Source organism: Myotis brandtii, unplaced genomic scaffold (genome assembly GCF_000412655.1).
Source record: "Myotis brandtii unplaced genomic scaffold, ASM41265v1 scaffold1038, whole genome shotgun sequence".
Classification (NCBI taxonomy): domain Eukaryota; kingdom Metazoa; phylum Chordata; class Mammalia; order Chiroptera; family Vespertilionidae; genus Myotis; species Myotis brandtii.
In genome coordinates, this window is record NW_005353490.1 from 706,588 (window position 1) to 720,731 (window position 14,144).

The 14,144-nt window shown below is 35.0% G+C and overlaps 1 protein-coding gene and 1 long non-coding RNA gene across 7 annotated transcripts in view; one reads left to right on the plus strand and one right to left on the minus strand.

Annotated features, from left to right (window-relative positions):
- The window catches only part of USO1 (USO1 vesicle transport factor), a 79,616-nt gene that overhangs the window by 490 nt on the left and 64,982 nt on the right, over positions 1–14,144 (plus strand). For 5 of the 6 annotated variants that reach the window (XM_005856638.2, XM_005856635.2, XM_005856637.2 and 2 more), the window contains 2 exons: positions 13,680–13,766; positions 13,841–13,905. In XM_005856638.2, coding sequence (XP_005856700.1) covers positions 13,680–13,766; positions 13,841–13,905 — 152 coding nt within the window. Of the gene's footprint in view, positions 1–9,946; positions 9,965–13,679; positions 13,767–13,840; positions 13,906–14,144 lie in introns of those variants that run through there. The other variant, XM_014537835.1, reaches the window with a different exon arrangement.
- LOC106725720 overlaps positions 6,542–14,144 on the minus strand; it is a 25,605-nt gene continuing 18,002 nt past the window's right edge. The window contains exons 2-3 of the long non-coding RNA XR_001361644.1: positions 10,045–10,047; positions 6,542–6,554 (exon numbers count right to left, since the gene is read on the minus strand). This is a non-coding gene — a long non-coding RNA (uncharacterized LOC106725720). The remainder of the gene's footprint in view (positions 6,555–10,044; positions 10,048–14,144) is intronic.

The window sequence follows — 14,144 nt, forward strand, 5'->3', positions numbered from 1 at the left end:
GGGGTCGATCCAGGGCAGGGGTGGCCTGACCGTCTCCCACGCCCCCTCGAGGCCGCGGGCCTCTCCCTCCTCCCTTTTCGCTGGTGTCTCCACTGGCCGAGTGGAGCCTGAAGTCCGGCTCCCTCTCTCTTGGTCTGGAATGGGGCTTTGGGGGGGACTGGGTTTAAAACCCAGCTGTTGACGAGAGCTTGTGGCTAAGAATAAAAAGACACGCTAGGGCACAAGGCCACCTGCTCTTGTCCCATCAACAGTTCGGACCCCGTTTTTTTCGGGTTCACGCAGATATATGCCATTTGGGAAATACTTGGACGTCGTGGGGATCTTTCGAGTTCAAAGAGCTTTGGGGACACCCCCACCACCACCACCACCACCACCACCACCACTTTCCCTTACACTCACCCTATTCAGAAGTCTGAATCCGTGGTAACCCTATTTTCAGCATCACTTTAGAAAAATCGTTGGCCACAAAACAGTCTGAGAGTTGGTTCGATTTTAGGTTTATGATAAATTTAACTTTGTGACGTTTGATTAGTATCTGTTAGAAATGAGTGTGTATGACTTTTTAAAAATAAACTTTTTATTTAAGGCCTACAGAAAAGTGACAAAGCATGGTTTTAAAGGCAGACTCTGGGGAATATTCGTACACATAGCTGGGATGCCTATGAACATGGATACCATGTTGTATGTTACTGGGATCCTGAAGGGTAATAATAACTTTTATTGTCAAGCCCTTACCTTGTGCTGAGCTCTTTAAGTCCACATTCTCCTTTAATCCCTAATCACCCTTCAAGACCGTTGATAATATCCTCACTTTACAGATGAAAAAATGAGACTGAGAGAGGTGAAGTAACTTGACCAAAATCACACTACTAGCAATAGAGCCAGGATGCAACCAAGTTTTACTTCAAAGCTTAGGCTTTATTGCTGGTGCCCATATTTTAAAACTTAATCTGGAAATTTGTTAAAAGTAACCTTACAGATCGGGGTTAGAACTGTTTAAAGCAGTTGGAAGCTGGTAAATCTGTTTTCCTTCATTTGGAAATCGGGAGATTTCACACACACAAACATACAACTGGTATTTGGCTTCTTTTGTTGGTTCCCACGGCGGGCTACAAGGCAGCTGAGCTGCCCTATTGGAAGACCATGCTCTCTCCAGATTGCCGTAGTCACAGCCCACCTCTTCAGCTTTTGGTGTGTGGTTGTGTTTTGTTTTTGTCTTGTCTGATATTTGTGGTTTGGAGCACCAAGTTTTAAAATGTGGTTTGCTATAATTTGCTTTGGAGTTAGACCTTGATTTGAATCCTTACCTTCCATCCGTAATTGGGTTGGACAGATAAAAGATGGCTCGTACCCTATGAGTAAAATAAGGAAAATGCATGCGCTTAGGGATGTAATGAGGATTAAGTGAAATGAGAAATAGAGCCTGACACCTAGTATGTGCTCAATCAAGGATAGTTTTCATTCCATGTTTTTAAAGGAAGAATACTATCTTTTTTTGTTATTAGTTGGAAGATGATGTACAATTGAGTATAGGATTTTAAAGCTGGAAGACCCTTTGCAGTTCATGCATGTTGAACCCCCTCAGTTTAAAAGTTAGGAAACTGAGGTACAGAGCGACCTGCACAGTATTGCAGAACTGAGACTAGAACACTTTGATCTTGTCATGGTGAATGGAACAGCATACTTTTTATATCATGATTTCAAAATGAAGCCTGAATAATATTTGAGTGTATGCTGTATTTACAAACTGAAAGAGGGTTCTTGTTCTTGCCTAACGTTAAGTATGTACACTCAAAATTGGAAAAGTAGTTTGTCTTTGGAAGAGAATTAATCATTTATTCTGAGTTACAGTATAAGTAAAATGTGTTTCACCATCTCATTCCATCAAGAAGTATACTAGATATAAGGGGGTCATGGCTCACTAATTTAGAAATATTTATAGAGCTCTGTGTTCAACATTAGATATTTTAATTGGTGGTTAGATCTGGCCTGGAAATTCAAGTTGCCAGAGCTTGGGACCGCTAACTTCTATGTTATTAGTTAGTATTTTGTAGTTTTTACATTTCTGCAAAATTAAATTGTTTTCATTGTGATTTTCCATTTTTCATGCTTTTCTCATCTTTTCCAGTACAAAGCCTCTCTTTTTTTGTCTAAAGTCTACCTGTTCTTTAAGTCTATCATCAATGCATTCCCTAATCTGTATCCTTTACTTCTTTCCCCCACCAAACAATCTGTTTTCCCTCTGAGCAATCTTCACATTTAAAACAGATTTGGCTTTCTACCATTTATATATGTCTCATCTATTCCAGACTTCTTAGTGTCTTTAGGGCAGGCTTCATATGTATTTTAATCTTTATTTTTCCATAGTAGTAGATACTCAAGTACTTGTTAAATGAATGAATTATAGTGTTATATAAAAGAAACCACAGATCTATAATCATAGCAGCTTACAAAGTACTAGGTATTAAAACAATGCTTCTTAAAGAATGTAGGAATCAAAGGTTGGGAACAGGGTTGAAGTCCATTACGTCAAACTTTTTACTTAAGGAATTTTTCAGATTTACTGTGCTTAGCCTGCTTTCTTGCTTTTTCTTACTACACTTAAGTATTTAAAAGATTTGTGACGGTTTATACTATTGATTGTATAATATCTAGTGTATCATACTCTCAGTTAAGAGAATTTTGGACTGGTATTAAGATGTTCTTCAAAGACAAAGTAGTAAATATTTGTATTTATATCACAATAGTCAATAATTCTGTATAGAGTTATGAATATTTTATTCTAGAATTTCATCCACATTAAACTTGACACATTTTAGAGTCACTTTTTTTTCTCTCTTTTTTACCTTAGATAGAGAAAGGCAATGATTTCTGATGATTAAAGCCTCCTAACCTTGACATGCTTTGCTGGGTGCAAATAAACAGTAATTATAATAAAAATGCTACTCTTTTTTTTTTTTAATAATGCTTGCACAGCCTTAATTTTCCATCTACCTTCCAACTAATGCCTTTTTAAAAGCTAATTTATTGAAAATACCAAGACAGTTATTAACTACATTTGATGATAAATCATAGGGGAGTTTCCCCTTTGCAGGTTGTACCCTAAAGCATGGAAGTTGGCGAAAGTCCATAGAAGTATGCAGAGTTAGCATACTGTTAAGGCATCTCTTTTTCAATCAAACTCTGATCAGCTGGCTTAAAAACCAAAAGGGCTAACATTATAGACACAGCTGTACTTTCTTTAAATAAAAATTGAGTGTGTGCTTAAATTTAGACATAGTTTTAGTTTGGTCAAGCATATTTTATACCATCTATATATATAAAAGGCTAATATACAAAGTGTCCCCGCGGGAGTTCAACCGGGAGTTTGATCGCTTGTTATGACGTGCACTGACCACCAGGGGTTGGCACGGAATGAAGGAAGGCCCCAGCCGGCAGCCAGAAGGCCCTGATTGGCCTTGATCGCTGCCCAGGTCTAGGGGCCCTACCCGTGCATGAATTTTGTGCACCTAGCCTCTAGTGTTACTATAAATGTGTAGTCTGAACTCTTGTTTGGGTTATCGTTTCATATTCTACATTAATAACCAGGTTGGTGTCATAACTGATAGGTGTTTTCTCTTTTGGCTCTCTTGCAATAAATGTTAGAGAATAATAATTTATGTTTAAATCACTTCTATATTCCACCAAAGATGTCTCTTACAGTATTTTTATTAAGTAGTATCTATTGAAAGCTACATGGCTTTTTAAAAAATTAATTAGATTACTTAATGTGGTTCTAAAAAACTAGTATCATTTAAATTTTACATACCCTAGCATTACCAAAGTATGTTCCAAAGAAAGTGAGTAGAGGTACTCAAAGGAATTTTGTTACCAAAGAAGTGTGCTGTGTGATGATGAAAAATGAAACACAGAAAACTAATATTTATACAAGACTTAAGTTTTCAAATATTTTCAAGATGGAGATAAAGTAAGTTGTGTTTGCCAAATTTATTTGACCAGACCCCCCTTTTTTATCCCCACCAGGAAACGTTGTAGGTCTAGTGTTCTGAGGAACATATTTAGGGGAAAATTGTCCTAGAGAATATATTTTTAAAGCAGGGGTGGGGAACATTCAACCCGCAGGCCCTACGTAAAAGGCCTGAGAAATCATTTGGTCTGCCCTGCCAAGTCATTAGGGGTCAATTAGTTAAATGTTTGACCAAATATAGCAGGCTAATTTTTAAGTTGATAATTTTGTATGGCCCGCAAATGATGTTATAAATATCCAAATGGCCTTTGGCAGAAAATTGTTCCCCACCCATTTTAAAGGAATGCTACATTTTAGAAATCCTTAGTTATCATCAGCATTATGGAGTTTATGAAGTATTTCTCTTTTAATATCTAAAAGATAAAATAAGTCCTGATACTTTATGATTTGAGAAATAATTGTAATCTCTTGAATCTGATTATCTCTTAGAAGAGAATGCAAGAATTTCTTATATAAATTGTTGATATCAAATACCATTTCTCTTTTTTTATATACTTAACTCCTATTATTCCTACTGCTTTGTCTGTTGTGGATATCAGACAAAAGTCATGCTTATTTTTTATACTCCAGGCAGAAATCCCATAAACATTTTTTGTATAAAATGTTACCTTTAATTTGAAAACTTTTAATATTAGACTTTGAGATGCTAGCGTTTGTGATAGATTATTTGGTAGACAAGTTACATTATAATAACTTGCTTAAAAGGTTGTTCTTTTGGAAACCATAATTCATTTCTTAAAGAAGGCATGGAGAATAAGTGAAGCAATATATTACCTAGGTTGACTTATTGATAATTATAATGGAAATAGATTGTGTTAGATTCATTGGATTTGTCTGATGTTTAGTTTTGTAATGTTCCCACTTTTTTTTGTAAATTTTCAGTTATAGAGTTTAATTTAAAAATTAAATATCTGGCTCTTATATCCTTAAGGAATATATATATTCCATTTAAACAATATAAATGAATTGACATTTGGTTAACGTGAATTAATTTAGTCCTATAGGAACCAGTCATGAGTCATGGATGGGAAAGTTCTCTCCAAGGAAGGAATACCATGTGTTAAGCTTCATGAAGGCAAAGTTAATCATTAAATAAATTGGCATTAGAGCTGACAGATATTTGTTGAATAAATGACTGAATGGTTGAATTAGATTTCTTAAATTGGAATTCCTGCTCTTCATTTTTGCATATCAGTTAAATAGTTACTGAATACTTTAAAAATATGTATTTATATTAGGAATTGTCAGAAAATACTGCAAACTACATTATGTCAATGTCCGTTACATTTTAAATGTTTCTTCAGTATCCTAGTTTTATGGCACCTTCATTTTTTAATTTTTTTTTTACTTTTCAGTGGTTTTTCATTTTCACATACCTTATCTCACTTTTTGCTTTCCTAGTCTCTCCTATTCCCATTGCTTCTGTTTTGGTCTTCTTTGTATATCACAATAAAAAAATAAATGGCACCATTGGGTAGCAAAACAAACAAACATTAAAGTCAGGTTATTATTATGAATTTTGCTTATGAATTAGTACATGGGATTTGTCCTTTTCATATTTTTCTTGGTAAGTGGAATTGAGAATCTCACATGGCAGTTACTGGAAACAGAGAAGAGTTGCTACATGATCGCCTGCATTTGCTGCATGATGTTACACTTATTTTATTGATAAGCCTTTTCATTTTTTAATTATACAAAGTGGCAAATAATACTAGGAAAGTTTAAGTCCTCTTTGACTACCATCTCCAATTTCAGTTCTCTTTGCAGAAATAACCACTATTCTTAATTGGTATAAATTCTTTCAGACCTTTATGCATAATCATGCATTTGTGCAGTATGGAATTATGTATTTGTATGAGCATATTTATCTCTTTTTTCATAAATGATACACTGTTTGGTTTTCCATATCTTATCTTTTTCATTGATTGATATGTGTTAGAGAACTTTGCATGTTAAAACATAAGGCTACCTTATTACAAATTATTTAAAATACCATATTTTTCAGTTATTTTTGTTAATTATACTGCCAGTGTAATAGACTATAAAAGCATCTTTATAAAAGGTTCCATGTCTAATTCATCATTGTCTTTATCTCTCAGAGCCCTTCATACCTAGTTAGCATAATATGAATTAGTTAAAGAACTACTGTCTCTTGAGTGTTTCCTTATTATCCCTTTGTGGTCCCTCTACATAAAACTAACTCTGGATTAAATTTTACTCAACATTTTTATATCTTTAAAACTGCTTTTTGTTAATATACTAGTATAGCATGCTGTTACTTAATGCAAGAGTCACAAATTCTAATCTTAAAAGTGTCAGTTGGGTCACATCATTGTTCAGTGAAGCAAGTTGGGTTAGAGAAGAGAGCAGAGGTCTGGGATGAAGCTGGAGCCTGCATATTCTTTGATTATTCAGGAAATTTTTCTGTATTTTAGTTGTAATTCCATTTTGGTCCTGGGAGCGTGTCCGTGCAGCATCCTCTCTCCTCCACCGCCATTTTCAATCTCCTGGAGCCTGCATATCCTGACTTGAAAGTGTAGCTATTGCTCAATTCCAGCCCATTGTTGGCCTCCGGAAATGTAGGTCCAGAGATCTAATTTAACCAAGTGATTAAGCACTCAAACTGCTTGGCTTTGAATGCCATCCCACCACTTACTAGTGTTGTGAACTTGGACGAATCACCCAATGTAACTCTGTTACCTCAGATCTGAAATGTGGACAGTAATAGTATCTACCACATAGGGCTTTTTTGAACATTATTCGTTAAAACTAATAAGAACTCTAGAACACAGCTGACACATAATAGGTACTATATATTCCAGATTTTAACGATTTTGAGATGCATGTTAGCATTTAAAATAAACATCTCTGAAATCAGGTTGCATCTTATAATTGGCGGTATTTCTTTGTTCTTGGTGATACATTTTAAAAAGTGGTGAATCTTATAATCGATGACTTCTTAAATTGTATGAAATACAATGTTAGCTATCATTAGCTACCAAGCTGATTTTTTTTTTCAAGAAAAGTTGGGAAATCTGAATTTTTATATGAATCTTTAGATTTTGAAATATTGACTTAAAATTATTTTTAAGACTGCATTACAGTGTTTCCCAACTTACCAAAAAAATACCTTGCAGTCCCTATAGTACCTGCATTAGGTACTCAGACTAACATTTCTCTGCATGAGAGGCAATGTAGGATAGTAGAAAAAGTGTGAAAGTGTGAAGCTCCGTTAGAATTTGAACTGTGCCACCAAACAGGCAGTGTGTTTTTGGGTTTATTGCTTATTTCTGAGCCTAGTTTCCTCTTCTGTAAAATTAGTTTATTAGTTCAGGTATTTGGATCAGCTGCTAGATCTGAGGTCAAAAAACAGAGCTCTGAGACAAAAGTTTGTCTTTCTCCACTAAAAGGCCAATTAGAAGGCGATCCTAGGGTAGTGGAGTTCTGCTCCTCAGGGTGTCCAGGGGCCTAGGTGCTGCTTTAGACATTGTTCTGCCATCCCTAGGATGCTGCCCTTACTTGAATTGTTAAAGATGCATCACTGAACCAGGCTAAAGTTCCAGCTGAGGGAATGAGAACGAAGAATCAAGAACTCTAGCCAGGTGGCTCAGTTGGTTGGAGTGTTATCATCTGAACCAAAATTTGTGGATTCAATTTCCTATCATGGCACATAGCTAGGTTGTGGGTGGATCCCTGACTGCTGCGCATACAAGTCGGGGCAGCAACCGATCCGTGTTTCTCACTTGGATGTTTCTGTCTATCTCTATCTTTCTATCTCTGTCTCTATATATTTTTCTAAAACATATTCTCAGATGAGGATTTAAAATAAAGAGCAAATAGCTTCCTTTAAATTTAAGAATATGACCTGGAAGGTACTGGCAACTCATTGGCAATGTGGTCACTGCCTAGATTTAAAGAAGGCTTGGAAAGTAGTCTAGGTGGACAGCCATGTGCCCCGCTTAAACACAGAGGGTTCAAATCACTAAAAGAGAGAAAGAATAGAGAAAGAGGCCCAATTGTACTGCACCGGGTTGGTTTTTCAAGTAAGGAATAAATGGAATAATGATCATTGAGATCTACAGTTTCTTAATATAAGACAAGCATACTTGTGTGCTGCAAATTTTTTGCTTGATAAATACCAACTGAAAAATGTAGACCTGTCTATATTTGAAATATATATAATACTAGAGGCCTGGTGCATGAATTTGTGCTCATTAAAAGTAAATTAATTAGAAGAAATATTTTAATATCACTATTCGCTCTTTCTCTATAATAGAAGTATCAACCAAATTCACGATGGACAATGACAGATTGAAACACATACAATTGGTGCCAGCGAGAGCTTTATATCTATAATAATAAAAGTATAACATGCTAATTAGACTGGAGGTCCTTCCGGACAGCTTTCTGGACCAGCCAAAGCCTGGGCTGCCAGGGAAGCCTGGGTCCCGGGTGCCAGAGGGAAGCCAGTGCTGGAAGCTGGGGGAAGGAAGGCCTACTCTAGCATGAATTTCGTGCATCTCCTGTGCAGCGCCGCCGCCTCTCCCACGGTGTCACCTCCCGTGCAGCCAGCCGTAATTCCTCGCAGCCGCTGTGGCTTTGTCCGGATGGACGTCTGGAAGATGTCCTAATTAGCATGTTACCCTTTTATTTGTATAGATGTGTGTGTGTGTACTATGTGATGTAAAATTGTTTTGGTTCATAGATGTATGCACATTTAAAAACTCATTTTTCTTTGAATATGAAATGCCATTTTCTAAATTAAAATATGTGTAAATAAATATAAAGTAAGAAATCATTTTCTGTGCCTGGAATTCCTTCTTCATGTGATACTCATCCTTTAACTTTTGACTCAAGTGGCACACTTAGTATTTCAAACTTAAACAATATCTTAGTTTGCTATAACAAAAAGACCATAGACCAGGTGGCTTAAACAGCAACTTATTTCTCATAGTTCTGGAGACTGGAAGTCCAAGATTGAGCATCTGCTGAAGGCTTACTTCCTAGTTTATACATAGCCATTTTCTCACTATGGGAAAGACATAGGAGCTAACTCTCTAGGGCCTCTTTATAAGGGCACTAATCCCATTCATGAAGGCTCCACCCTATGACATACCCTCCCAAAGGCCCCACCTCCTACTACTACTATCACATTGAGGGTTAGGATTTCAACATATGCATTTGGGGGAGGGGGATATAAGCATTCAGCCTATTAACAGTTTTACTTTCATATAAAATTGATTGCTTTTTCTTTTATATGCCTGCTTTACTCAACATATACTTATATACCTTTAACTTGTTATTATACTTTATTTATATGACTGTTTGTCTGTGCAAGCTCCTGTGGCCAGAGACCATATCTTTAATTTTGATTAGTACAACAAATGTATATGTGTAGTCATTGTGTTTATTGACTGAGTAATGACTGTGTAGTCTAATCTAAAAAATTTGTGCTTTATCCTGCAGGCTACAGGGAACTAATTGAGATTATCTTTATTCATGTTGTTTTGATTAGTAGAGTGGAAATAGCACCTTTGAAAGATGAATTTAGTCAGTCATGAAAATACCCTAGAAATTCCAAAAAAAAAAAAAAACCATTTCACTGTATTACAGTTTGCTCTTTTCTGCTTATAAAGATAATTCCTGTTTATTATCAAAATTCAAACATCAGAAGTAATGTAGACAATGAATATTTCTAGCAACCCACTAAAATATATGGTGCATAGTCTTAATTTTTTTCATTTATATTCAAATGGTTTGTTATTAATGTAGTTTTAAACCAAAATGAGCTCATGTTGAGCATATTGTCTGGTTTTTTCTTTTTTTCAGTTGAAACTATATCTTGAACATCTTTTCTTGTTAGTAAATGTGAATCTGCTTTATTCAACTTGACCAGCTGCATAGTGTACAGAGTGGAGCAAAAGTAGGTTTACAATTGTGAGTACACAAAACAGAGTTTATTCTTATATTATTATTTATTAATTATTGCATTATTTTCCATGCGAACAGCTATAAACCTGCTTTTGCCCCACCTTGTATGTGTACCATGTATTAGTTCACTATTCTCTGGCTGATAGATTAACCTTTAGATTTTTTTATTTTTTAATAAACAGCAGAAATTTATTGCTCACAGTTCTGGAGGCTGGAAATCTGAGATCAGGGTGCCAGCACAGTCAGGTTAGAACCCTTTTCCATGTAGCAGGCTTATTATTATATCCTTACAGGGTGGAAGGTAGATTTCCTTTTTAGCTATTAAAAATATTGCTACAAAGAGCATTCTTATATATAACATTTTGTAGGTCTAGGCTTTTTTTTTTTTTTTTTTAATCCTAACCCAAGGATATATTTAGAGAAAGGAACGGGGAGAGGGAGAGAGAGAGACATAGATCGTTTGCCTCCCATACTGACCCGACCCGGGATCAATCCTGCAACCTAGGTATAGTGCTCTGACCAGGAATCAAACCTGCAACCTTTTTTTATTCTACGGACAATGCACCAACCAACTGAGCCACCCAGCCAGGTGCTATGAGCATATTTTTAAAGGATAAATTCCTAGAAGTAGGAATGCCTGGCTGAAAGGGTATAAACATTTTAAGTTGTAATAGTTTTTGCCAAATTGCCACTTTTTTGGTTACCTTCCTTCTGAGAGAATATAAGCAAGTTCACTTTGTTGTTGTTGTTAATCCTCACTGGAGGATATTTTTCCATTGATTTTTAGACATAGTGTAAGGGAGGAGGAAAGACAGAGAGAGAGTAACATCAATGTGAGAGAGACACATGGGTTGTTAGCCTCCCACATAAGCCCAACCAGGGCCAGGTATTGAGGCTGCAACCGAGGTATGTGCCCTTGACCAGTATCGAACCTGGTCCACAGACTGACACTCCAACCACTGAGCCAAATAGGGTAGGGCAGCAAGTTCACTAATTTATATCTTTGTTTATCCTGGATAGTTGTATTTTAAACATTTTATAGAAGTATATAGAAAAGTACACATGTGATATATGTAAATCTTAACATAGCCAGATAACCAACACCCAGATCAAGGAACAGAAGAACATTGCTAGCACCTCTGCAGTCCCCTTTGTGCTTCATTCAGTCGCTGCCCACCCCCATGAGTAATCACTGTCCTGACTTCTAATAGCATAGATTAGTTTTGATTTTTATTTCATAAAAATGGAATAATTTGGTATGTGCTACTATTATTTTAATTTTGTGAATCTGTTAGATAAAAATAACTTCATTGCTATTTTATCGTCATAAGAAATGAGATTACTATCTTTCTGTATATCTCAAAGCTTTAAAACAGGGGTCCTCAAACTTTTTAAACAGGGGGCCAGTTCACTGTCCCTCAGACCGTTGGAGGGCCGGACTATAGTTTAAAAAAAAAACTATGAACAAATTCCTATGCACACTGCACATATCTTATTTTGAAGTAAAAAAACAAAACGGGAACAAATAGAATATTTGCATGTGGCCCGCGGGCCGTAGTTTGAGGACCCCCTGCTTTAAAACAACAACAGCAATGCTGAAATGTTAGCATGTTAGAACACAAAATAAATGAAGTCTTAGGGTTATGATTATCTCCCTCCAGTATTCCTAAAGCTAAGTATCTCCACCACCATCAAATAGCTTTCACATTCAACGAATAATGATTGAGGAGCTTCCAGACATGGAAATTCACATTTTGACATAAGTCTCTATACATCCACCAAAGATGGGACTGAGGCTGGAGTTAAAGTCCTGCATTGCACTAGGACAAACTACTGCAAATGAGGATGGAAATCCCAGATGGAGTTCCTAGATCTAGAGCCAGTCTGTGCTTGAAGTCTAGGATTAAGAAAAAGCAGAAAATGCCTACAATAGATTTCCCAGTCATAATATAAACTACCTAGAAAAAATTTAAAGATGTAGAAGACCCAAGTAGAGGAAATTACAATCATGCTTTATTAGGAAAACTATTTTTGGCCTAAGAAATTTTTTAAGTTGGATAATGAGGTTCATGTTTTCAAAAGATAACTATGTAGTTTTTTTAATGTTAAAAAAAATTATAGTAGGAAAGGTATCAGTTATTTAATAAAGAGTAAGTTATGGTCTTTCCATTTTGGAAAATCAATATAATTAATATGAAAGTGAATACAGTTTAAGGTAGGAATAATTCCTCAATCTGAGCAGTTAGAATGAATAAAATAAAAAAGTAAAGCTAGCTTTGGTAATACTGTTCCTGTCGGATGAAAAATGCAAGTCAGCATAGTAAAGACTTAGAAATCCTGCAGTGCAGAAACCTATTTAATTTTGTGTAACCTTGTTTCCCACAAGTTTTGTGATCATAGGAAATCTATTAATATCCTCTGGGACACTAGAAGTCTACAGAATATAATTTGGAAAACACTATGTATTTACTAGTAAACACTATTTACTCGGATACATAGGGTGCAAAAGTTTGAGTGATATGCCAAAATATTATTTATAGAATCTTAGTAAGAACTGTCATTAAAGAATGAGTAATTTATAATAAAATAATAACTGGTTGTTAGCTCTATAAAGTACCTGAATTATAGTGGTTTTTAAAACTATCCTTTATCAGATGTTTTCCAAATATTATCCAATTTGTGGCTTATCTTTTCATTCCCTTAACAGTATTTTTTGAAGAGAAGCAGTGATAAAGTCCAATTTATTATGTTTTTCTTTTATGGGTTGTGCTCTTAATATATACCTGAGAAATCTTGCCTAATTAAAGTTCACAAAGATTTTTCTCCTGTGCTTTCTTCTAGAAAATATAGTTTTAAGTTTCCAAATTCTTTTTTTAATGAAAGTTTACATACAGTTTGGTACTTTTGCTTTAATAGGCTCACAATTTACATATAGTTTTACAACTTGCTTTCACACACACACACACACACACACACACTATTTATTAAGTAATAGTATTTTCGTATTAGTACAGTTAATTCTTTTAAGTAGCTACAAAGTATATACCAAAGTATTTACCACAATTCATTTAGTTTTCTCTTTTTGGACAGTTATTTCCAGTTTTTTCCTATTGTAAATAATGCTCAAGTTTATTTTAAAATTCAGTTTGAATTTTAGTTCTTGTAAATTTATTAAAAGTTTTTATGATAGAAAATGTTTCATCTTTGTAGATTACCAGGTACACTCAAAACTTTAAAAATTTTATATACAGTTCTGACTTTCCTTGTTTAAATATATGGTGAAATTATGATATAAACAATTATTGTTTAAAATTTTTTTAAGTAACTTCCCATCTTCTACCATAACCCTCATGGATTATGCTCCCTTCTTGGTTCAAACAGTCATAATAGGCATGTTTAGAAAACTTCGGTTCTACTAATGATTTCTTTTAATTTCTCAGTTTATGTGACTTATTTTATTTTACGCCTCTTCCACCACTTTTATTTTCCAAGTCTCTGTTTGATCTCTGTAACGAGATTAAATTATTACCTAGTTATTTAATGATATAATATTACCTAAATAGTAACTTACATTTGTGAAAGACCATTTCCATTACATACCATTTGTCGATTTATTTTTATTTATTTTTTTCAGAATTAGGTGCTATAAATTTGGGGAAAACTTCATGTTTTTTTTTGTACTTTTTCTTCTGTTAATGCTGTTTCATTTTTTCTACGACAGATTCAAAAGCTTTGTGACCGAGTAGCTTCATCTACTTTACTAGATGATCGAAGAAATGCCGTGCGTGCTCTCAAATCATTATCTAAGGTCTGTAACGCTTTGTTAGTTATCAAGTTTATTAAAGTGGATATTAGTTTCTTTAACATTTTTATTTTGTGCAGAAATATCGCTTGGAAGTGGGTATTCAAGCAATGGAACATCTTATCCATGTTTTACAAACAGATCGGTAAGCCTCTTTAAGTCTTCTTGAAATTTTAATTAATTTGTTTTACAATCTCTGTTGAAGAAATGAAGGATAAACCTATTAAAACTATTACAATTCTTTTGTGTTTTTTTATTATAATTTTTTAAAATTTATCTTTATTGTTGAAAGTAATACAGGTGTCCCCTTTTTCTTTACCTATTGGCCCCTCTTATCACCCCGCTCTCCTCCCTTCTTCCCCCCCCCCCCCCCCCCTCGACTGC